General features: G+C 39.3%; 1 protein-coding gene across 1 annotated transcript in view; it reads right to left on the bottom strand.

The window, feature by feature from the left end:
• Positions 1-3,068: 3,068 nt before the first annotated feature.
• The window catches only part of LOC123283559 (hyaluronidase PH-20-like), an 81,949-nt gene continuing 58,216 nt past the window's right edge, over positions 3,069-26,801 (bottom strand). The window contains exons 5-6 of the mRNA XM_070512765.1: positions 5,969-6,058; positions 3,069-4,405 (exon numbers count right to left, since the gene is read on the bottom strand). Coding sequence (XP_070368866.1) covers positions 4,004-4,405; positions 5,969-6,058 — 492 coding nt within the window. The 3' untranslated portion in view covers positions 3,069-4,003. The remainder of the gene's footprint in view (positions 4,406-5,968; positions 6,059-26,801) is intronic.

The raw sequence follows: 26,801 nt of genomic DNA, 5'->3' as shown, positions 1-26,801 counted from the left end.
ATTGTTTGTTGACAAAACCAGGTTATTTGTCCCATAGAGTTCCCCAGGATCTGGATTTTGGCTATTATATCCCTGACATGTTATTCTGCATTTTCTTTTGTTCTTTATGTTTCCTGTGCATTGGTATAGGCCTGATCAGATTTCAGTTCAATTTCTGGAAAGGTTTATTCTTAAACTGGTGTTACATACTTCATTTAGGTGGTACGTAATATCTGATTTTATCTCTTTTTGTGATGTTAGCGGCCCTTGAGGATCAGGGCCTAGGCCCATTTATTCATTGGGAATTGCAAAATGGTCATGTTCCATCATTCGTTCTTCCTTCATTGGTTTGAAGGAGAAGAAACTTCCCTTCCTCCACTACTTGGTTACCTTGAGGCACAGTTCACACAGGAAACGTATAATACATGGTTGATTCTTTCCCTTTATTTACCAGTTTTCAGAGTAATGAGTTAATTCCTTAACATCTTCAAAGGTGGTTAACAAAGGTTTTTCTCTAGCATAGTTTTGACCTCATGGATTTAAATATATTTGATGCATTTCAATCCATTGCAGTTATTTCTTTAGTGATTCTCGAATGTTCCCTTCTTTGGCAGTGGGAGACTCTTTAAGTTGGTGCGAGAGCACTTTTGATACAATCCTAGGGATCCTCGATAGTATCCTGGCTTTATAGTATAGTAAGATATTCCAGACTCATCTTGTACATTTCCTGTCTTAGACCTGGAATCAGACATTTTCCTAAGAGGCTCGGTTTCTTTTATGGGTAAATGATATTTAGATATTTAGAGTAGGAGAGTTAAAGGTACATTGTTAGTAGATCCGTTAACAGTTTTTCTTCCATGGGGTGAAAAGAAGCACTGACTGCCTAATACAAGAATCACTATACTTGTGGGTTACGCTTTTCTGTAAATTAGTAAAAAGAAATTTGGTACAAAACAAGTCTCCTGTATTTTCTGCTGAGATCTAATCAGCAGATAATTAGTTTAAGTTTCAAGAGAAAAGGATTCAAAGCCTAGGTACTTCTGTGTGATAGTGAGTAAAATATTTTACTACTCCGAGTCATACATAATTTCTTCTACTTCAAAATAGAGATAATATTACCTACCACAGCTTTTATGGGGACCAATATTGAAAGCACTTGCTAATGACAGCTGACATTTGCTAGGGGTTTTTTATGTGCCAGGTCTTATGCTAAGTATGTTACCTACTTGATATCATTAAATCTGTGTAAAAGGACAAAGGACCCCATTATTATCTCCTTTTCATAAAAGAGAACACTGAAGATTAGAGAGGCTGAGTGCTTGCTGTTTCCATGAAGGAAAGTCAGGAAGATCGTAAGAAGCTGCGCTCATTAAGCAGTTTAGGAGGTAGATGTCCTATCCGGGAGCAGCGCGCCACATCAAGTCCTCAGAGAATCTGTAGCTGGAATATCTGCAGGTTGACTGAACAGAACCAGGAGCAGTAGCCCAACTTCATAAAAAAACGCATCAAATTCGTGGTCAAAAGCTGAACGAATATATTTGGATCCTGTTACAATCAGAGCTATGGTGGAAAGAAAACTCGGCAACTGAGAGTCCAGACTGGGCTCTTTCACAAACTGGCTCTTTGACTTTGCCAAGTGATTTATTCTCTTCAGGCCTCAGCTCTTCAGAGGAGTTAAACTATGTGATTTCAGAGGCTGGTGTGCTAGGATAAGAATAGAATAGTAATGCTTGAGAATGACTTTGCAATAACTCACTATTAGTGTGCAGAGTTAAAAAAAAAAAACCCTTATAAGAAATTTATAGCTTCTACCAATTCAGGCTTTTGAATCATTCATTGATTTATTCATTCAGAATACTTATTGAGCACCTACTGTGTGCCAGGCACTGTAGCAAGGAGTGTTCTAGCAGTGAACAAAATGAAGTCTTCATTTTCCTAGTTTATATCCCAGTGAGGAAAGGCAGAAAATAAACAAATATGTAATATATGCTTTGTCAGATGGTGATAAATGCTCAGACTAAAGAATAAAGAAGGGAAGTCAATGGTGAAGGAAGGATCCAGCCCCAGTGCCTTCTTTGCTCTCCCTCAAACCCACGAGGCCCACTACTAAATGTGCACCAGCTGAGTCATTCGCCCAGAAGACCCTTTCCTCAAGTATCCTCATGGCGAACTCTCACATTCAAACAGCATCTGCTCAATGAGGCCCAACACATGGAAATCCCAACCTCCCCCACTCTGCTCTCTATTTTCTTTCCCATAGAGCTAACATATGACATAAATTGCTCATTTGTATGTTTAATGTCTGACTCCCTCAGCTGGAATGTAAGTTCCAAGAAGGCAAGGCTCTTTGTTTTGTTCAAGAACATGTATCAGGGGCCAGCCTGGTGGTAAGTGGTTAAGTTTACGCATTCTGCTTCAGCGGCCTGGGGTTCGCCAGTTCAGATCCCAGATGTGGACCTACAGACAGCTTATCAAGCCATGCTGTGGCAGGTGTCCTACATATAAAATAGAGGGAGATGGGCATGGATGTTAGCTCAGGGCCAATCTTCCTCAGCAAAAAGAAGAGGATTAGTGGCAGATGTTAGCTCAGGGCTAATCTTCCTCAAAAAAAAAAGAAAGACAGAGGAAAGTGCCCAAGACTCTGTTTTATCCTAAGCGTTTCCACTAATTTGCTGATCAAGGGAAGATAGTTGAAGATTAGCAACATGTATTAAAAACCAAAGTATGCATGGGATGTGTTATTCCATTTACTCCTTAGAATAATTCACTGAGGAAGGAACTATATTACCAAGTTTCAGACGAAAAAATGGAGAATATAAATAACTTGCCAAGAGTCACACAACCAGATGGATAGTAAAACCATAATTCAAATTAGATTCAAAATGCATCTAAAACCACTACTCAAAACTCCTATCTAAGGGTCAAAATATCGAATATTTCTTGACAGACCCCTTTCCAAAAGTAGTTCTGGGTCCTTTAATGTCATTTATTAAATTTTTTTTGAGGAAGATCAGCCGTGAGCTAACATCTGCTGCCAATCCTCCTCTTTTTGCTGAGGAAGCCTGGCTCTGAGCTCACATCCATGCCCATCTTCCTCTACTTTATATGTGGGTTGCCTGCCACAGCATGGCTTGATAAGCAGTGCCATGTCCCCACCCAGGCTCCGAACTGGCAGACCCCAGGCTGCCAAAGCAGAACATGCGAACTTAACCACTATGCCACCTGGCTGGTCCCTATTCAATATTTTTTTAGTAATGATTTTTGCTTGCAGAACACATCCACCGCATTTTTTATTAACATGGCTCCAGTTTCCAGATCTAGAGCAACGTGGGACTAGTGAGCATAAATACTATACGAAGCCCTTCACAGAGTTTAAATTGTCAGTCTGTAAGGGAAGAACTCATGGCGGGTGAAAGAGGCGCCATATTGGAACAGATGCTTTGGCAGTGGGTTGGCTACATCTCCCCTCGAGTCATTTCCTGCGCCCTCATGAGCAGTCGCCTCAGGAACTGGTTCTGCGCTCAGTGAGCCCAGGCAGGGAGCAGAAGCCTAACCTGGACCTAAGGCTGGAACAGGAACTCTGCATTGGGCCCTCTTCAGGGAACTAGGCGATCGAGTCACACTCGGAGGTGACTCTGTCTGTTGAATCAGATAATTACTTAATAATCTGTCCTTAAGTAAATTGATAGCTAGAAAACCAGTCTTTGAAATCAATAATTTAATATTTACATGTATACTTTTACAGATATATGTTCATGTAAAGATTAAAATATATTAGCTCTGGTTTAAATACCACTTATACATTCCAGAAGAAAGGAGAGGGCATTGATTTTACTCCTGGATCTGGTTTCTTAGTTAAATTGGAGCCAAATAAAATAATATGTTCCTGTTTATGTTAAGTGACCTATATAGCGTCTACTTATAATACCTCTCAATAGATTTCGTAAGGGAAAAAAATTGTCATAAGTTTCATCTCTTCCCTAAGTGACTAGAGGCCACATACTTCCCTTTAAAGCCAATTATCTCACAACTGAATGCTCTGATAACCTGCTAAAAACAGAGGACATAGTGTTATTAGTGAGCCAGAAAAAGAGGAAAGCCCAGAGCAGCCATCAGCTGTCTTCATTTCTCTGCAATCGGCCCCTTCGTATCCCTGACAACACTGACAGGAAAATTTCTCTGCCATCACAGCCAGGTCTGTATCAGATGCTTTTCCTTCCACAATAAATTCTCCATCCTCGGAGGCCTCTATGTAGTAACTTGCAGGGTTCAAATGAAGGTAATCAGGAGCTTTCCACACCTTCCTCAGGCATCTCCCGTTGTTCCTGCACAGGTGGAGGCTGCATGCCTCGGCGGCTCGGGTCACGTTGACTATGTAGCGCCCTAAATCAGAGCTCACAAACTGCTTCACCTTTGTACAATTGCCCTAGAAATGTAGAAACAAATGGCTTTTAGTGTTTTTTCTGGTACTGATAGGGTTAGAGCATCTAGGCCCACAAGGCTGCTATTAGGACTTGATTGAAACCTAAGGGCTTGGTTCCAGTTGGTGAACTCAGGCTCAGGCACTACGACAAAGGGACCCCGATCAGGAAGAGTGAGTGGCTGAATGGACAGTAGATGGAGAGCCTGGTACAGGAGGGCTAAGCAACTGAGCTTGCAAGTGGGTCCCAGAGTCAGCATATGTGACCTTGCCTTCTTCCAGTTTACATCCTTTTTTTTCTCCTTCTAGCTCCCAAGATAATGGGTGTGAAATAAAAGTGGAACAAATTAGTAATCACACCAGAGCTGCTGTCCTCCAGCCACCTTTCAGACGTGTGGTACCCTTCACGGTTTTGTGAGAACCTGAATCGTCATATTCTACCGATTTATTGTTGACACAACGTATAGCCTTCTGGATTTTCCTGGTACTTGTGCTCAAATAGCTACTGCTCTGGGCTCTATCCTCTATGTAATTCAAACAGGAAAGCCAGGAAGGCTGACCAGGTCATTAATTTTGTGGTTCCTATTATGTTCTAAACTGAGGCTACCTGGTTTGTGCACTCGGCTTCCTGATGAAGCTCTTCTCATGTCACATGTGCTGGAAGGGAAATATCACACTGGAGAGTCAAGATTGATCCTCACAATTCCTACCTAAGTCTCACATGTGGACAGAGGAGACTTTTAACCTTATATTGTCACAAATAGTTACATGAATGATATCTCAGTAGCGACAAATTGAACCTGTGAAATTCTAAGAATAGTATTAGATCATCATGAACTTGCAAAAAGTTTGATTTAAATGAAGTGTTTAAGATACAAATATTATAATTCAAGGCAAACTGTATTACACTATAGAGATATAAACAAACAACATCTGGAAACACAGAAGAGATCGTGATTAATGCGGATTGGGGAAGACTTCAGAGTAAATAATATCTGAGCTGGGAGAAATTTCAGGAGACATATAAATCTTATTTTAAATGCTATTAATTTTTGGCTAATCACTCCATAGAAGAAAAATAAGTTCAATGTGGAGATTAAAAAGTCACCATCTGTTTCAACTTCTCAAAATAGGATATAACACATTTTATGTTGTGGTTAATACAAGGGCTCCAGAGTCAAAGTGTCTGTGGTTAATGTCAGCTCCATCACTAACTAGCCTAACTAGCTGTTACTCTGGATAGAGTTCCTTATCTATAAATGAGGAAGCTAGTCTCTACTTCCTAAGGGTTATTATGACCACTAAGTGAGGAAATCCAAAACAAGAAATCACTTAGCACAATCCTAGCATATAGTGAATATTCAACAAATGTCAATATTATAATTACTCTCTTAACAAAAGTTAATAATATTTATGAGCTCCATCTATGCATCAGGCACTAATTTGAGCTTTTATTCTAAAGCAAGTTTACTGTGCAAGCCACGAGAGCTCTTATTACAGTGAGCTCTATAGGAAAACAGAGCAAATCCTTGGAATAATGTTAACTATACCTTCAAGGTACCATCTTACCTCAGATGAAGTTAAATTCATGTCTCCCCAAATAACAAAGCCTGCAGCTCCCAAGGCAGCGCTTTCTCCAATGGTACTGATTAGATCTTGCTAGATGAAGAGTAGAGTTTGTTACTCATCTGAATACAAAACAACCCACCAGAGACTAGGATTAGGGGCTGAGTTCAATATAATAGGATGACACTACTCTCCACTTTCTTGGAGTAACACAAATGTTGAATGAACTAAGGCTCAAAAATGACACTCTATAATCATACGGAAAAACGTATTAAATATTTTTAAAGGAAAAGTTACATTTTGCCAAACAGGATATTATTCTGAAGACAATTAGCCTGTGAATAGCCACCAAAAGTTGTTTAATCGAAGCTTACTAGGGGCATATACACAAAGCAGCTATATGTATATGACTCAGAAACAGAATCCAATAGTTAGGAAGGCCTGGCCTTCCTCTTAGCTAAGTTCCTTTTCCAGTTTGCAACACCCCCCTGAGAACTTCACCTCTGCTGTGACTCGTGTCATTTGGATCCAAGGCCAGGCAAAGGAACACAGTGTTAAGAACTTACAGGCTCTCATTTGGTCCAACCCTTATATTTGGTCCCTGAAATTATTTGTCTTTAATTTTCAAAATACTTGAGTATCTAGATCATTTCCAAATAAGATAAAACATAGACATTAATTATTAAATATAGGTTTATCTACTTCTGGCTTCTTATTACAGAGAAACTAAAAGATGTGTGGGTCTATTAGTAAACATGTCCTGTATTTCATCAAAAAATTGTTCTATAGGGTGACAAGAGATTTTCACATACTGAGGTATATGGGATAACTATTCGGGTTCAAAACTGATCAGCTTGAACTAAAAAACTTGACTTATGGCCTATCAAACATACATTGTACGTCTGCTTTAACTGATAAAGTAAAAAAGGTACTCTCTTAAGATAAGAATGCCTGTTTCCACTTCTACGCCCTATGGGTAATGTCCAGATTGGTCCCTTTCCTGGATATCAGGGTCATGTTGACCTGCTAATTTGCAACTAAATATTCCTTTGAAATTTTGATGAAAATGTATCCTGGGTGTGTTTAATGTATATTCTTTGTTCTAAAAAGATGTAAGATTGTACTGAAAACCACACTTGTCTTGAACGCTCTCTAAGACCTACCCAGTTATAATGCTCACTCTGGTTCAAGTAAAACTCACTTGTTTCTCTTATCTTAGAACTGTTATTGATCATTTTGCAACAACAAAGGTAACATGTTTCTGGAAATTATAAAAGGTATTTATGAGTTGGCTAAATCACAGAATGCTAATGTAAAGGGCAGTTCGTAATTGCTTGCTTTTTAATTTTCACTAAAAATTAAGGTCTGTAAGAATTAAGAATTCTAATTAATATATGTAATTAAAATCTTCTTGGGGCCAGCCTGGTGGCACAGAGGTTAAGTTTGCATGTTCTTCTTTGGTGGCCCGGGTTTTGCCAGTTCAGATCCTAGGTGCAGACTAATGCACTGCTTGTCAAGCGATGCTGTGGCAGGTGTCCCACATAAAATAGAAGAATATGGGCATGGATGCTAGCTCAGGGCCAGTCTTCCTCAGCAAAAAGAGGATTGGTGGCAGATTTTAGCTCAGGGCTAATCTTCTTTAATAAATAAATAAATAAACAAATAAACAAAATTTACAGAAAAATAAATTAAATAAAATAAAAAGTACTAATAATTTAATAAGGAAAACATCTTTGTATTCAAGGAAAGTAAGTTATATGTTTTCAGTAAAGAAAGTATAAAGAATGGAAATATTTTTGTTCATTTTGTTAAGAAAGATAAATTTGTCCTAAGGTACTAGGAGGGAAAAAAAGGAAAGCATGGGACAAATTTTGAATGTAAAAGTAAGTAACAGAAAGTTGATGGAAGTAAAAACCTGAGGCGTTTTGTGCATGGTCAAGTTGGCTAAGATTGAAATGAATTTAATTAAGTAAATGACTGTTAATATAGAAAGTAACCTAGTGCAAAAATTAGAATTTAGCTTTCTCTGTTAAGCTAATTTTCTTGAGCTTTTGATCTGCTCTTGATAAAGAGGTTATAAAAGATTTTTTTTGAGGAAGTCTACCTAAAAGACAAAATCTATGTTTTACGAAAATAATTTCCTATGTTCAAAAAACTGAGGTCTCTCAATTAAGATTTTTTTCTTCACTGTTTCTGTTGTCACTTTGAATGGATAACTAAGCATTATTTCCTATTGCATCAAGTGTTTTAAAATTTTTTGATATTTTTTGATGAACTTCCCCCAAAATTAAAGTCTTTCTGTTGACGTAAAAAAAATAAAAGGAAACTTTGAGAATTTCCAGTCAGCCCTGGGACTTCTCAAAGAATTAGTTCTGGGATCCAGCCCCACAGCCAAGTGGTTAAGTACGCATGCTCTGCTTCAGTGGCCCAGGGCTGCACCAGTTTGGATCCTGGGTGCAGACATGGCACCACTCATCAGGCCATGCTGAGATGGCATCCCACATAGCACAACCAGAGGCACTCACAACTTGAATATACAGCTATGTACCAGGGAATTTTGGAGAGAAGAAGAAGAAGAAGAAAAAAAAAAAACTGGCAACAGATGTTAGCTCAGTTGCCAATCTTTAAAAAAAATTTAAAAAGAAGGATTTGTTCTCTCTTCTATAAAAAGGAAGATGTTAAACTAATTAGATTTATTTAGTATGTTAAAATTACGTGGGAAAAATTATCAAACAAATGGTAAACTTTCCTAGGTTCTATTGTGTGGCTAAATATTATTAATATAACTGTTTTTAAAATTTGTATAACATTCCAAAAATTCTGATCTTTCCTTGTTGTCAGTCACAGTTTTAGTTATTATCTCAAAGTGCTGTATGTCACAGAAATAGCCAAGTGCCTTTGTCAATTGCCATTTTTGTTATTTGCAGACCATTGTTTTATTCTGATATTTTTACAAATATGTTTCATTTTCAGAGAGATTCATGGAAAGGACTCTGACGCTTGCTCTGGCATACAGGTTTCTGATAAACTTTCAGATTATAAGACTGAATTGGGTAAGAAGTTACAGAACTCTAACAGAGAAACTGATGACTTCATGAAAGAAAGGCTAACAAAAGATAAATATCAAGAGTTGGTTCCATAGGGCTGAATGAACTCATGAGAATGGTTATAATTTCTATGACTTCTCATTTGAAATGCTGTTGATTTTTTTAATGTTTTGTTTTTCAGATTTAAGGAAATCTTTTTCTTTTTTCTCTTAAGCTAACTATACTCATTGCAATTTGGTAAGTTATGCTTTTGTAAGCAGAATTGGAACATTTATCTTTTTCTCCCTACCTGATCTCTCCAGGAATTTGACTGCAATGTCATATTTGAGAAAAACGTGCAGACTCAGATACGACAAGACAGTGTTTGGGAAAAAAGGTTGACTTGATGGAATAAAGCCACCTGGAAATCTTGGCCTGGTACCTTGTTTACAGGGTTTCCAGCAGCATTACCAGATGAGTAAGAAGGTCACTTCTGGGGGCCCGGCCCTGTGGCTGAGTAGTTAAGTTCGCACACTCCACTTTGGCAGCCTGGGGTTTCGCCAGTTCAGATCCTGGGTATGAACATGACACCACTTATCAGGCCACGCTGATGCAGCATCCCACATAGCACAACCAGAGACACTCACAACTAGAATATACAGCTGTGTACTAGGGGGCTTGGGGAGAAGGAAAAAAAAGAAGATTGGTAATAATTGTTAGCTCAGGTGCCAATCTTTGGGGGGAAAAAAGAAAAAGGTCACTTCTCTGGCAGGTGCAAGGAACCTTAGGATATTTTGGGGAACTTCAAGGGAATAGAGGAATTCACCCAAATCTAGGGGTATTACAGGCAGAGTCTGATGACAAGTCCTTGGCTTTGCTGGCCTTGAGAGGCTTTTAAAGTTCAATATGAGATTCCTTATAAAAAGTTCCAGCAGAACAGATTTAAAAGAGCCTATAGGATCAATTGCTATTCTTGTTGTACTTATGTAAATAATTGGGCCTAGTTTGTTGAAACTAGGCTTATTTCACAAACCAATGAGTGTTAATTTGGCTATCTTTGGTAAATGAAGGTGATCTTAGAGAGAAAAATGTTTCAGTAGAAACTATAATACATAATTGTGGATGTTAGATTCTGGTTCTATTGATTAGCTTTGAGGTTTTTGTTTTCTACCTGTAGATTGGACTGGATCTTAAATTCTTCTAGTTTCCTCACGTCTGGCTACAAATCTCCAAACTTGTTAGCCAGAGATGTAATATGGTAGGAGTATCAGGGGCCCCAAAGAAGAAGTGGTTTATCAAAACTTTAAGCTGCAAATTATGTGAGAAACAGTTAACCCATTCATTTCTATATGTGCCAGAATGCCCTATTCCTTTAGCGGTAGGGACTTACTGCATAAATTAGGAGCGTCCATTTATTTAAAGGGGGGACCAATTGGAGGTAAACATCCCCTCAGCCTTTGGTCACCAGCTGTTTACAGTCTGACGAAAGGGCCTGAGTCAAAAGATTTAAAGGGAAACTTAGTAGAACTGCCAGGGGTAAATCCCCAAGTTTGGGCCCAAGAAAAAGTGGGCATGTCATCAAAGCGAACCCCGTGATTATCAGACTAAAACCTGGGCACAAGTGCCCAAATGTCAAACAATATCCTCTCAGATAAGATGCCTTAAATGGCGTGACCCCTCTCATAAAGAACTTGATTGATCAAGGCCTCCTTAGGATATGCCAATCAGCATGCAACACTCCAATTCTCCCAGTCCAAAATCCAACTGGTGAATACTGGAGGTACAAGAGAACAACTAGAGTATGCCCTTCAGAAAGGGGAAACAGTGAAGGTACTCAGCATATGGCAACCAGGTCCTCCCCAGCCCTGTGGACCTGGCCCTCCACCCCTTCCAGCCCCATGATTGGGTGTACTTTAAGACATGGAAAACTGGGATCCCACAGGACCAGCTCACTCCTATGTGGAATGGCCTTATCTGGTGATTCTAACCACTCACACTGCCCTAAAATTACAGGGAGTCACCCCTTGGGTACACCACAGCTGAGTCAAGAGAGCCCCTGAACCAGAAGACTTGGAAACTCCAAGCCATCCTGACTTCTCCTATGAGCCCCTCTCAGACCTAAAGCTCTTATTCCACAGACAGAAATATAAGTCCTTGGTGGGCTGGCATCCCACCCCCATGGAGGTGCTGAGACTCCTTATTCTGTCATCTCTCTTAACTATACTTATCCTCACCTTGACCTGTGCTCCCCGTGGAGTGCCTATTTCTACAGCACCACTAGGCTACAAAGAGATGTTAGTTGGTTAAATGAAAAAGGCCAACCAGACTTAACAAAAAAGATCCAGAACGGGGTTAAACAGGCTCTTCCCAGCCTCACTTGGTTTCTACCACTTTTGGGGCCTCTGGTGGCTATTCCGCTTCTTGTACTTTTTGGGCCTCGCATCCTAAACTGTCTGGTTTCCTTTGTTAGCAAAGACTACTTAAATTCCAAATGGTGTTAACCAGGGATATGAGAGGTTAGGAGTCCAACTAGATGACAACCAAACTCATCTAAAAGTTCCTAGAGATAAGTTCTTCTCCTCTATGGGCCCCTGTGATGATGCCCCTGGTCAGCTGGAAGTAGTTATGGAAGATGGAGCTTCATCCTTTGCCTCTCAAGAATGAGGAGCAGGACACAGTCAAAGGAAGAATTTTGTCACCCAGGGAAGTCCCTAAAACATTTTCCATGTCTAATGCTTTGTTTTTAAGTTGTGCTTACTGATAAGATCCAAGGCAGAACAATGCCAAGTGGCCAAACGGCAGAACCAATCCAAACCAGAAAGGTCCAAGATGACACTGTGGTGCCATGCACAAAAGGAAATGGGTGCAAAGGATGCCACGTGCAAGAAGGGAAGATCTGCGAATGCCCCAAGTGGCCACACCCTGAGTGATGATGCGGAGACCCTTCCCTCTTCATATCCCCTAAGAACCCTGCTCACCTTCCCTTCAGGGAGTAGGTGTTCTAGTGCAGGAGCTCTGCCTCCTCCATTCATTGGTCAGTGAATAATGTTTCTGCTCCCCTGTTCCAAACTCGGTCTTGTTCAATTGGTGCGAGTGGCTCTGGGCAAAAGGACCCATTTGCAGGTCACTCGTCCCTTGGGTCTTGGTAACAATGGCACTATATTTACATTTACCCTCAGGTTGCTCACCTTTAGCACTTTTGGCATTTTGGGCCACATAAGTCTTTGTTGTGGGAGGTTATCCTGTGCATTGTTAAACCTCCTTGGTCTCTACCTACCAGAAGCCAGTAGCACCTTCTCCAACTGAAAAACACTGATCTGCACTAATGAGACTGCAAGATGTAATGTCTAGAACTGTTGACGTTTCTAGGATGTGTCAACCTGCAAAAACAGAAACTAGTTTAAGAGGCAAAGTGTTTATCTGGGATTAAATAATTTCAATTCAGGGAGCACAGTTTCAGATAGAAACCCAAATAGTGTCCCACTAGAGAGTATTAGTCAAGGGCTTTTAAGGGGAAAGAAGGGAGATTTTATTACAAGGACTTTTAATTAGAGTTGGAGGCAGGGATCTAGTCTTGGCTAAACAATGATTGACTACTGATTCAATCTTCAGAAAGCCCACAATCATCAGCCTTTGTGATCAGGATGTTTGTTCTGCTGACTTCTCAAACAATTGCTTGTAAAACAATTGCCATTTTGGTCCAGTCCAAAGGTTTGGCCCAGTCAAAGGTTTGGCCCAGTCCGAGGTTCAAGACAACAACGCATTTTCTCTAGAAAGGCAACTCCAATCCATCTTAAAATGTCTCCACTAAAGTAAATTTTGACAGATGTAAAAGTGTGTTTCAATTACTGATTTTGCACCCTCTGTTCCTCATTCAAGAAGTCCATTCCCTCTGAATAACGCATTCTCCTGAAATCTGGAGCATGAGAAAAGCCCATGTTCAACTATGCGCTGTAGTAAAATTGACTCACTTGCCATTTAGAGAGGCTAACAAAGACTCCACAGATACATAATACTGTCACTACATGCAGTTTCGTACGGCTACTGTAATAAATTATCGTAAACTAGCTGGCTTACAACAGCAGAAGCGTATTCTCTCACAGAAGTGACCAGAGCAGGAAGCTTTTACACCGTTTAGACAAAGAAACAATACATTTGTGAAGAACTGATGAGACAAAGGTGTTTAGACTATGGGTAGAAAATGGTAAAGAAGTAACTAGAAAGGTAAGAGTTTGTTTAACAAGGTTTGTTTGCAGACTTCTCTGGTCTCTGGTCTGATAAGAGTCTGTCTCCAGTAAAAAGAGAATTTACTCCAGTAAAAAGAGAATTTACCTCCTACCTTTAGACATAAAAGGGGAGCTTTAATTGCATTTTCCTACTTCTTAATTGCCTTCAGCCTAAAATAATTTTTATATTCAAGGGGCATATTTTGGGGTGACACATTCTGGTTTCCTTCATGTACATACTACTCTCTTCCTTGCTTGTCTCTCTCTCTTGTATACCCTTTCCAAAATTCCAAACCTGGAAAAATACACTCTCTGCCTATCCCATGCCTTCACTCAAGCAGTTGATGATGGATAGAAAAGAACTGGGAGGACTTACATTAAATTTAGAACTCAAAACTCAAGTGGGCCTCAGTGCTGGCAAGCAATACAAATACTCTTCCCTAGTCAAGTTATTCTATTACTATTTTATAGTCTTTTGTGTTTCTGGACCCAATTCCAACATGTGGGGATGAAGAAGCTTCCCCACACCCATAAGCAATTCTCAGACATTAGTAGGGCATCTGAGAATTCAATTTAATCTAACTCAATTCTGACATTATCTACCCAGAGTTAGCCTGACATTCCACAGGTTGAGGGCTCAGTCCTACACAGTTGCTCCCCTTTCCCCTACTCCTAGTGCCAGTTACAAGCCCAGGTTGCCACCTGTACTTCTGACACTATAAGTCAGAGGTTCCCATAACCCCCTCCTTTGGTTCGATTGATTTGCTAGAGCAGTCCACAGAATTCAGAGAAACATTTTGCTTACTAGACCTTCGGTTTATTATAAAAGGATGTAACTCAGAAATAACCAGATGGAAGAAATGCATAGGGAAAGGTGTGGGGAAAGGGCACGGAGCTTCCATACCCTCTCTGAGGGTACCACTCTCCTAGCACCTCCATTTGTTCACCAATTGGGAAACTCTTCAAACCCTGTCCTTTCCGGTTTTTATGGATGCTTCATTATATAGTTGTGATTGATTAAATCATTGAACATCAGTGATTGATTCAACCTCCAGGCCCTCTTCCCTCCCTGGAGGTTGGGGATGAGAGTGAAAGTTGCAAACCTCTAATCACATGGCTGGTTCTCCTGGCAACCAGCTGCCATCCTTAGGTGTGGTCCAAAAGTCATCTCATTAACATAACAGGAGATAGCTTGTTATCTCATCACTTGAGAAATTCCCAGAGTTTCAAGAGCTCTGTGCCAGAAACAGGACAAAGACCAAATATATACCTTATTATACATCACAGTACTGCACATAGCTTCTCCTTTTTCCTCAAATCTTTTAATAGCCTTCTCTTCTTCTCACATCAGATGATGACGTTACTTCTTATGCACTGAGAAAACAAAGGCAATCAGAAAACAGTGTCTTTATCTTCCTATACCACACTACCAACTCTTTGCCTTTACAAATTCACACATTCTGGCTTTTGTCCTATTCTTGAGAGTAAACATCTGTGTTTCAATATACAGCCAACTCCTCCACTTGTGCACTGTGTCTAATCACTTCTTGTATATCTGCCATCTTGCTCCTACAGTAATCCTATAACCTCTTGGATCACCACATTTTCTCTCTCCATTACATCATCTCATCAGCTGACAAACATACATCAATAGCTCCCGTCTCTAAGAAAAAGATATCTCTAAGATAAAGTGTCCCCTGACTTCACAACTCTCTGCCTACTGCCCATTTCTCTGCTCTCCTTCACAGCAAAACTCCATGAAAGAGATTTGCACACTGTCAATCTCTACTTCCTCACTGCTCATTCTGTCTTGGATCCACTCTGACTAGGTTTGGTCTCCACCACTGATGGATATTGCTCTTTCAAGTTCACCTATGACCTCCAAGTTGAAAAATTGGTGGCCAATCAATGTTGTCTTCCCTGACCTCCTTGCAGCAAGGGTGGCAGCAGCCCCAACGCTGCCTTCTGCCTGCTCCCCCTCTGTGCAGGTGGGCAACAGTGTGTACTTCACTCTACAAGAGGCTCCCCTACATGTCTCTCTCCAATATATCCTCAACAATGTCCCACGGTTTTTTTTTTTTTCTTTTTAAAGCATACATATTACTCCTTTAATAAAAATTTCCAACACCTCCCCATTTCCCTTGATTCCCCTAAAAATTCCTTACCACGGCCTACAATGTGGTGCAAAGGCCAGTCTGGGCTCAGTCTGGGCTCAGTCTTCCTCATGCTGTTTTTCTGTGTGGATTAACTACCATTCAACTTCATCCAGCTTGCTCTATCTATCCCCACCCAGGCATAACTGATAGTACCTCTCAACACACACACTATGTTTCATTCTGCCGTTATGAAACTTAGCATATTTTATTGTGGTTAGTATATATATTATGTGTATATACTATAGTTAAAAAAGAGACAATGGGCCCAAAGTGAGTCACTTATGTTAGGCCCCATGGCAGCAAACCGAGACATAATACCTAACCTAATTGTAGTTTCAACCTTCCCGGGAATGTGACCTTTAACCAGCCAAGATAGGATTTCCTGGTCAGCACTCGGAGGTAATTCACCCACAGACCTCTTTCCTTTTTCCCTAGGAGGGCGACATTGCATAACACAATGCATTCTTTGCTAATAATTTCCTTTCATTCACTCACTCTCTGCCTTTGAAAACCTTTCTTTTTCTGCAGCTCCTATCTATTCCTAGATGGGATGCTGGCTGATGCATGAATTGTTTAATAAAGCCAATTTGATCTTTAAATTTACTCAGTTGAATTTTCACTTGTTTTCTAATGGATTGAAAACTTTCCCCAAAATGGGGACCACATCATCACTTTTCTATCTTAGAGCTTCACACAACCGCAAGGGGATGCTTTAATACAATAAAACACATATCATCCAGTGCCAGTGATTGAGGGCGTTCGTCCATGGCAGAAGTTTCTGACTTGTAACCTCCACTCGTCTCTGGAAAGTCACATTTCCCCTTATGAGTCTCTATGTGCTGTTGCGTCAACATGTTAGGATCAGAGTCAAGACGCATGGTTCTCTTTGATTAAATATGGACCGTTGTCTCTTCCCTTGATACCCTTAACACAAGCCAGGATCTTTAAACAAGACTTTGCAAGAGATTAATAAACGGAAAATAAATCCACAAAATAATTTGAAACTCTATAATTTGGGATACAAGTTACCACTTGCTCTCTAAGGTTCAATGCCTTGTTTCCAAGTAGAGGGGCTGACCGTGGCGAGCAGCTTTCAAGGGCTAATGTTTAAACCCTTGCCTCCCTAAAAGTCTAGTCTGAAGAGAAAAAGACCAAGTGTGGGGCCAGGAATTCATTCTCCAGCCTTTCCAAAGCCAGCATTCCTAGTCCCAGCTTCCTGCCTAAAGCCCTGTCTCTTCTTCAGAGATTGACACTAAGAAAATTCTCCCCTTCAAGGGAGGCTCTGCCCCCTAAGCATGGAGTGTGACTTTACACTGTGCCTTCAGCTGGATGTCCAGGTTAGAAGAGAAGCAGATAGGGTAGCAATTAAAATACACCACTGGAGTCAAATCCTGGGTTAAAATCCCTAGTCTACCAAGTACCAGCTATATGATTTTGAGCAGGTTACTAAATCTGTCCATGCCTCTGTGCCCTAAAATAGGGATAATAATAGTATTTACCTCATGAGCTCAAAGGAAGGATGAAGTGAGATAATAGGTGTCAAACACCAGAAACAGTGCTTAAGACAGCAAGGGCTCCTAACGTCAACTAGATGTGATGCAGAGATACGCCTACCACCCTTCACAGGACACACACAGGTAATCAGAAGCATTCTCTGCAAGAATACTGATTATGGAAGACTTGGTCAGAATGTATTTGTTAAGCTGAAAAGGAATATGAAACTAGAGCATGGTAGAATGTTGACCACTGAAACCAGTAAAAAGTTAGCCATTGATTAGGTAGCTAGTGACTAAAGGTGCTTTTTCCTTTTTGCAATTACTGATTATAGCTTTTATTCGTTCACCCACCCATTGTTAGAAAACCCATAGTTAACCCGTTGTTAACTGTGCTGCTTAGGCAATATGCTATCTGACTCCCACTAGGTTCCTATAGATAACATCTCCCTGGCACCTGGGTCACCATAGTAATGGGTGTTTGAACTGTTTTCAGGAATTAGGACCTCTTGTCTAGTTCAGGTCAGTTGAGACCACCAACTCATCTACTGGGCCCATAAGTGATCTTTTGACATCAAGAGGCTAAAAAAATATACCCTTAGATGATGCTAACACCACCATTTTGTGAACACGTGTCCTATGAAGAAGCATGAATTTTGAATATGCTTGCACAGATCATCAATTACCTCACCTCTCCTCACCTCCAATCATCTATCTCCATCCTTCAGACCACCATGCCCCCTATCCCATAAATATCCCTGAGACCCCATTTTCAGGGAAGCAGATTTGAGACTCATTCTCTTGCTTCCTCACTTGGCTGCCTTGTGATTAAAACATTCATCTCAGTGTTTGGCTTTCCAAGTGACAGGCAAAAATGACCTATGTTTGGTAACACCACCAGATGAAGAAATCTCCACACTGCTCTGAAAATGCTCATTTAGAAATTATATTTTCCACCTCCATCATCCCAAGTCCCCTTGCCTCATCCCCACTTAGAATTCAAAGCTTTGACCTTCCCTCCATACTAGGATCCTTTGAAGCGTAAGTTTTACTCTAATCTTTAATGGAGCCTTGGGCCCTTGGTAATGCATCTGCTCCTGTTATTACATCAGTGTTTTTGATCAAACAGAATTTGAGGAGAAGACAGACTCTATCCTGTCAAACAGTAAACAAAGAACCTCTCATAATAGCCCAGTCTTCTCACATGGCCTCAAGCCTCAGGTGTCCTGGAATGCCCCTGATCTGTAGAAAGGCACTTAACTGTCTTGAATATAGAAAAGGGGCAATATAGTGAAAGGACAAGTTTGGTTGCTAAATGTATCTGTGCCTCGTAAAACGTTGGAGAGAAAGAATTTTCCACCACCCTACAAAAGTTCGTTCAGCTGGTCTAATAATCAAATTGATATGAGACAGACTAACAGGAAAAAAATAAAATTTAATTTCATATGTACAGGAACCCCCATACACGAGAGGTTTGAAAAAAGAAAGGTAAAATGAGGTATTGATGCCATCTTGAGCTGAAGAATGCAATAGGGGCCTGGGAGCTCAGAAGGGAGAAGGATAATTCACAGGATAATAAGAAGAGCAGATGTTCAGGCATTAGGTGTTTGTCCTATCATATAGATATGTCGTAAAAAGTTATTTCTGGTAATAACTCTTACTATGAGAAAGGCTCCCAATTTAAATTCTTTAAGGGGGAGATAATAGTTTCTCTAGAGCCCACAGAGTCTCGATTTTCTTTAGCTCAAAATACATCACATGCCACAGTGGCACAAGCTTCCTGTTTTGAACCTCTCCAAACACCATGATTATACTGATTGTTAAATTTTTAAAAATGCTTTAATAGTATAGATTGGTGGAAGGGTGAGAAAATTTTTTTCCGTCAAAGGTTAGATAGTAAATATTTTAGGATTTGGGGGTTATATAGTCTCTGTCTCAAACACTCAGCTCTGCCAGCATAGGGGAAAGCAGCCATAGGCAATAATAAAACAAATGAATGCAACTGTGTTCCAATCATATGTTATTTACAGAATCAGGTGGAGAGCTGGATTTGGCCCAAGGGCCATAAGTAGCCAAACACTGGCCTAGTCTTATGTTTCTCAAACTTGAGTCATGTCCATACCACATTCATAGTTTTTTCTAAATCTGTGCACATCTGTAATAATAATGATTATAAAATCAAAGCTCACTCTATTTTTAAATAAACTTGTCAAATAAAAATTATATTACTATAGTAAAAGGAAAACTAGTATGTACTAAAAAGATAACGTTAAAAAATAAATATAATTGAAACAAAGCATCGCAATTAAAGTCATAATTGAAATTTGAAGAGGAAAAGATTTACTGCTAAAGGCAAAACTCCTTAAAAAGCTATTCTCAGAGTAATGTCTGCATCACGGCAAAGTGAGCTCTTCCCTTAGTCTCTCCCCACTAAGATACAAGCAAAAGGACATTCATAAACCAACAGAGGACATTCACACAACACAGTTGATGTCTGAGAGATGCACATACCCATATATCTGAAGGTGATGGTGCTGAACCCCCCTGGGAGGTAGTGGAAGGAGGTAAGTGTATTTCCCCTCCCTCCTGAGTGGCAGTGATCTAGGGCATGGGGCCTCATGCAGCAGATGGCATGCGACTCTTAGAGGAGAAGGGGAAGACAGATGTCCGCAGGAATGCTTGCACTGTCAGAGTAGCCTCCCAGCCTGTGGAAACACTCCACACCAAGGTGGCTAAGCAATGATGAGGGCATCCACACCAAGCCAAGCAGCCCAGGCAGGCAGACAGTGAGTGCAGAACAGGAGCACGGAAGATTGTGCATGCAAAACAAAGCATCCTTCCCACCCTTCCCATATGGCACACCAGCTCAGCTGGTTGGCCAGAGCAGAGGATCCCCACCAGAAAGCCTGCACCTATGTGTGTGAAGCAGCAGCAGCCAGTGGGCAAATGAAAACAGGCCCTGTCAGCACAGCTTCCAACAGATAGGCACATCTGCCAGGGGTTGCAGCAGGCTCAGAAAACACAGCTCCTGTCCCCACCCCCTAGTGGTGATAGGTGGAATCTGTGACCAGATACTACCACTATGCAACAGCAAAAGTCCACTGCATCAAATAGTATGAAAAAGTATATTACCACTCCAGACCAGAAGGGAAATGACAAGTAAGCAGAAATCAGTCCTGAAGTCACAGAAATTTACAATCTAAATGACAGAGAATTCAAAAGAGTTATCATGATGAAACTCAACAAGTTACAAGAAAACTCAGAAAGACAGTTCTCAGGAATAAAATTAATGAACAGAGGGAATTCTTCAAAAAGGAGATTAAAACTATTAAAAAAAGCTGAATGTTGGAGATGAAAAACACAGTAAATGAGATAAAGAAAAATCTGAAATCCTTAAAAAACAGAGCTGATATCATGGAGGACAGAATTAGTAATTTAGAGGACAGAAATATAGAAATACGGCAGATGGAAAAGGAGAGACAACTAAGACTAAAAGGAAATGAAGAAATTCTCTGAGAACTATCTGACTCAGTTAGGAAATGCAACATAAGGACTATAGGTATTCAAGAAGGAGAAGAGAAGGAGAAAGGAACAGAGAGCTTTTTCTAAAGAAATAATAGCTGAGAACTTCACATACCTGGGAAAGGAGCCAGAATTACATGCAAATGAAGGTAATAAACTCTTAATTACATCAACGTAAAAAGACCTTCACCAAGGCATAGATTAGTAAAACTGGCAGAAGTCAATGACAAAGAAAAAATATTAAGGGAAGCAAGACAGAAGAAAATAACCTACAAAGGAACCTGTATTAGGCTTTCAGCAGATTTCTCAACAAAAACCTTACAGGCTAGGAAAGAATGGAATGATATATTCAAAATTCTGAAAGACAAAAACTTTCAGCCATGAATACTCTATCCAGCAAAACTATCCTTCAGATACAATGGAGAAATACAAACTTTCCCAGATGAAAAAAAGCTGAGGGAGTTCACCACCATAAGACCTCCCCTACAAGAAATGATCAAGAAGGCCTTCATACCAGAAAAAAAAAAGAAGGGGTCTACAGAACCTTGAGCAAGGAGATGGGCAGCCAAAATTAGAAAATTGCAGCTCTCTATCAGAACAGGTTAGCAAACATTTAACTATAATATTAAAGTGAAAGGAAGGAAAGCATCAATAATAAATATAATCACTTCATTTTAATCACAAATACAAAACAAAACAGAATAAGGGAGAAGAGGAAAGGGATGGGACCTTCTTAGACTAAGGAAATAAGAAGCTATCAGAAAATGGACTATCTCATCTATAAGAACTTTTATACAAACCTCACAGCAACCACTAAACAAAAAATCAAAATAGAGACACAAATGATAAATAATGAGAGTAATCATACAGAGACACCAAACTGAATTGGCAGTCGGAAATATATGGGATGAGAAACAAGGGAAATATGGAATGATTAGAAAACAAGAGATAAAATGGCAGTATTAAGCCTTCATATATCAATAATCACTCTAAGTGTCAGTGGATCAAATTCTCCAATCAAAAGACAGAGAGTGGATGGATGGATTAAAAAGCAAGGCTCAACAATATGCTGCCTCCAGGAAACACATATCAGCTCTAAAATCCATGAGGGGCTCAGAGTGAAGGGATGGAAGAGGCTACTCCAAGCTAATGGCAAACAAGGAAAACAGGTGTTGCCATACTTATGTCACACAAAGTAGACTTCAAGAGAAAAAAGGCAATGAGAGACAAAGAGGAGCAGTATATAATGACAAAAGGGACACTCCACCAAGAGGACATAGCACTTATAAATATGTATGCATCTAACACAGGAGCACCAAAGTACATAAAGCAACGATTAACAGACCTAAAAGGAGAAATAACAGCAACACAAAAATAGTAGAGGACCTCAACATCCCACTTACATCAATGGATAGGTCATCCAGACAGAAAGTCAATAAAGTAATAGTGGAATTAAACAAAAAACTAGACCAGGTGGACTTAATAAATATGTATAGAGCACTCCATCAAAAATTAGCAGAATACACATTCTTCTCAAGTGCTCATGGACATTCTCAAAGATAGATCATATGTTGGGAAACAAGGAAAGCCTCAATAAATTTAAGAAGATTGAGATCATATCAAGCATCTTTTCTGACCATAATGCTATGAAACTAGAAATCAACTACAAGAAAAAATCTGGGAAAGTGACAAATATGTGGAGACTAAACAACATGCTCCTGAATAACCGATGGATCAATGAAGAAATTAAAGGAAAAATCAAAAAGTATCTAGAGACAAATGAAAATGAAAATTACACCATACCAACTCTTATGGGATGCAGCAAAAGCAGTCCTAAGAGGGATATTCAAAGCAACACAGGCCCACCGTAACAAACAAGGAAAATCTCAAATAAGTAGTCTTAAACTATACCTAACAGAACTAGAAAAAGAAGAACAAATAAACCCAAGACTCAGCAGAAGGAGGGAAATAATAAAAATTACAGCAGAAATAAATGAAATAGAAACCAAAAAAAGTAGAAAGGATCAATGAAACTAAGAGCTGGTTCTTTGAGAAGATAAACAAAATTGACAAACCCTTAGCCAGAATCACTAAGAAAAAAGAGAGAAAACTCAAATAAATAAAATTAGAAATGAAAGAGGAGAAATTACAATGGATATTACATAAATAGAAAGGATTATAAGAGAATACTATGAAAAACTATTCACCAACAAATTGGACAATCTAGAAGAAATAGATAAATTCTTAGACTCATACAACCTCCCAAAACGGAATCAAGAAGAATTAGAGAATCTGAATGGACCAATCACAAATAAAGAGATTGAAATAGTAATCAAAAACCTCCCTGAAAGTAAAAGTCCAGGACAAGATGGCTTCTCTGGAGAATTCTACGAAACATTCAAAGATTTAATACCTATCCTCAAACTATTTAAAAAATTGAAGAAGATGGCACACTTCCAAACACATTTTGCTAGACCAACATCACCCTGATCCCAGAGCCAGACAAAGACAACAAAAAGAAGGAAAATTACAGGCCAATATCACTGAGGAACATAGATACAAAAATTCTCAACAAAATATTGGTAAACCAAATACAGCAATACATTAAAAGGATCACTGTGCCATGATCAAGCAGGATTTATACCAGGGATGCACGAATAGTTCAACATCTGCAAATCAATTAATGTGATACACCACATTAACAAAATCAGGAATAAAAAGCACATGATCATCTCAATAGAACCAGAAAATGCATTTGACAAGATCCAACATCCATTTACGATAAAAACTCTGAATAAAATAAGTATAGAAGGAAAGCACCCCAACGTAATAAAGGCTATATATGACAAACCCACAGCCAACATCATACTCACTGGGGAAAAACTGAAAGCCAGCCTTCTGAAAACAGGAAGGGTGCCCACCATCACCACTCTTATTCAATACAGTACAGGAGGTTTTGGCCGGAGCAATTAGGCAAGAAAAAGAAATAAAAGTTATCCAAATCGGCAAGGAAGAAGTGACGCTCTCACTGTTTGCAGACAACCTGATTCTATGCATAGAAAACCCTAATAAGCCACCAGAAAATGATGAGAAGTAATCAACAACTACAACAAAGTTGCAGGGGACAAAATTCAACTTACAAAAATCACTTGCATTTCTATACTCTAATAATGAACTAACAGAGAACTCACGAATACAATCCCATTTATGATCACAACAAAAAGAATAAAATATCTAGGAATAAATTTAACCAAGCAGGTAAAAGACCCATACAATGAAAACTATAAGAAATTATTGAAAGAAATTGATGATGACATGAAGAAATGGAATGATATCTCATGCTCATGGAATGGAAGAGTAAACATAGTTAAAATGTCCATATTACCTAAAGCAATCTATAGATTCAATACAATTCCAATTGGAATCCCAATTGCATTCTTCATGGTAATAGAACAAAGAATCCTAAAATTCATATGGGGCAACCAAGGACCCCAAATAACTAAAGCAATCCTGAGAAAAAGAACAAAGCTGGAGGCATCACAATCCCTGACTTCAAAATATGCTGCAAAGCTATAGTAATCAAAACAGCACGGTACCGGTACAAAAACAAACACACGGATCAGTGGAACAGTATTGGAAGCCCAGAAACAAAACCACACATCTACAGGCAGCTAATCTTTGATAAAGGAGCCAAGAACATAAAATGAAGAAAGGAAAGTCTCTTCAAGAAATGGTGTTGGGGGGCCAGCCCCATGGCATAGTGGTTAAATTTGGCACACTTCACTTTGGCAGCCCAGGATCACAGATTTGGTTCCCACGTGCAGACCTACACCACTTGTCGGCCATGATGTGCTGGTGACCCATATATAAAGAGGAGGAAGATTGGCACAGATGTTAGCTCAGGGCTAATCTTCCTCAGCAAAAAAATAGTAAATAAACGGTGTCGGGAAAACTGGATAGCCACATGCAAAAGAATGAAAGTAGACCATTATCTTTCACCATACACAAAAATTAATGCAAAATGGATTAAAGATTTGAAAGTAAGATGTGAAACCATAAACTCCAAGAAGAAAATATAAATAGTACACTCTTTGACATTGATCTTAGAAGCATCTTTTCAAATATCATGTCTAGTTGGACAAGGGAAACAAAAGAAAAAATAAACAAAGGAGACTTCATCAGACTAAAGAGCCTCTGCAAAGCAAAGGAAACCAGGAACAAATGAAAATTCAACCCACCGACTGGGAGAAAATATTTGCAAATCATATATCCAACAAGAGGTTGATGTCCAAAATATATACAGAGCTCATACAACTCAACAACGCAAAAACAAACAGCCTGATCAAAAAATGGGCAGAGGATATGAACAGATATTTTTCCAAAGAAGATATACAGATGGCCAACAGCCACATGATAAGATGTTCAACATCACTAATCATCAGGGAAATGCAAATCAAAACTACAATGAGATATCACCTTCACCTGTTAGAATGACTATAATTACTAAGACAAAAAATAAAAAATGTGGATGGAGGATGTGGAGAAAAGGGAACCCTCCTACACTGCTGGTGGAAATGCAAACCGGTGCAGCCACTATGGAAAACAGTATGGGATTGCTCAAAAAATTAAAAGTAGAAATACCATACAACCCAGGTTTCCCACTATTGGGTATTTATCCAAGAAACTTGAAATCAATAATTCAAAGAGACTTATGCACCCCTCTGTTCACTGCAGCGTTATTCACAATAGCCAAGAAGTGGAAGCAACCCAAGTGCCCATCAACTGATGATTGGATAAAGAAGATATGGTGAACATATATACAGTGGAATACTACTTAGCCATAAAAAAACCCCAAATCATCCCATTGGCAACAAGATGGATGGACCTTGAGGGTATTATTTCAAGAAAAATAAGCCAGACAGAGAAAGACAAACACAGTATGATTTTACTCATATGTGGAAGATAAACATATGGACAGAGAGAACAGATTAGTGGTTACCAAAGGGGAAGGGGGTTGGGGAGTGGGCATAAGTGATAAAGTGGCGCATATATATGGTGACTGACAAATAATGAAATTTCACAATGTTACAAACTATTACGGCCTCAATAAAATAAAAAATGTTTTAAAAAGCTAGTCTCATACTGTACCTCATTCGCTCACACTGCTCTCTCCACCTTAGCCATGGTGGCCTTCTTAAAGTCCCTCCTTCTTACATTATCCCTTCCACCATAGAGTAGGTGCACATGCCATTTGGCCTACTTGAAATGCTAGTCCCTGCCTCTTTGCTTGGTTAACGCCAACCCATCAGGGAAGACTTCCGCCTGAACAATCAAGCCTCCTTTCACAGCTGTTCATAGAGCAGCAGACCATTCCTTGGATGTACATGTCACAAATGCCATTTTATATTGGCTGGAATATTAATGGCTCTGTGTTATGCCATCTTCTTGAAGTCAAGGGATCAGGATCTAACAGGTTACCTCACCACAGAAGCTTCTCATCAATAATTACTACACTGAATGAGAAAATGATATAACTAAAATTTTCAAAGATATAAACTAGTCAATTCTGGTTGGAACTTTTCTTTTCCAAATCTAAATCTGCATTTTATCCCTGAGGCTCTGTAATTTCATATTCTTGTAACTAGTGAAAAGATAGTACTTTCTTAAGAGAAATGTTTAGCTGTTTTCAACAATCAAAGGTTGATTTCCATATCTTCCTCAAGATATGAAAGAGAAAAGGTGAGTGATTCTGGGCAGTTCGGAGATTTAGCTTTCTCCAAATCTTCCCAAATGTCACCATTCTAAATGTCAGGATCCCTTTCTTTCTCTTTCTTTCTTTCTTTCTTTCTTTCTTTCTTTCTTTCTTTCTCTCTCACATCTCGTGAGACCTAGTGAGAATGTCAATTTCATGTAAATACACAATTCTTAAAATAAAAATTGTTCGTGTCCATGCTATCCAAAATGATCTTGCCTTTTACAACTGTGCTATGTTTACTTGGGTTCAGTGGCAAGTTAAGCAGTAAAATTTTGGATCGAAGGCGATGTGAGTTAAAATCATAGTTCTGCCATTTACTAACTTCTGTAATCTGGGTTTCCTTACCTGTGACATGGGGATAATGTTAGCTACCTCACAGGACTATTATAAGGATTTTGTTAGGATAGTAATGTGGAGTAAATACCAAGCCCCAGATCTTACTGGTATATGATAAGCACTGAATAAATATTCATTATTGCTCTTAGTGTTATTTATATAATTTACATGCTACATTTTCTTAGTGAAGATGAAAGCAATGCTATGCACATCAGAAACATTTTCTTAAAAAAATCAAGAAGAAAAGGATTTCCAAAATATCTTTCCTAGCTTAAAATACAGCATCATTTCTTCAGCATTTCCTTCTGCCTTCAATTAATAC

The sequence above is a fragment of the Equus asinus genome, chromosome 1 (genome assembly GCF_041296235.1).
Source record: "Equus asinus isolate D_3611 breed Donkey chromosome 1, EquAss-T2T_v2, whole genome shotgun sequence".
In the NCBI taxonomy this organism is placed as follows: domain Eukaryota; kingdom Metazoa; phylum Chordata; class Mammalia; order Perissodactyla; family Equidae; genus Equus; species Equus asinus.
The sequence above is the reverse complement of the archived record's forward strand: the minus strand, read 5'-3'. Positions and strand labels throughout refer to the sequence as shown.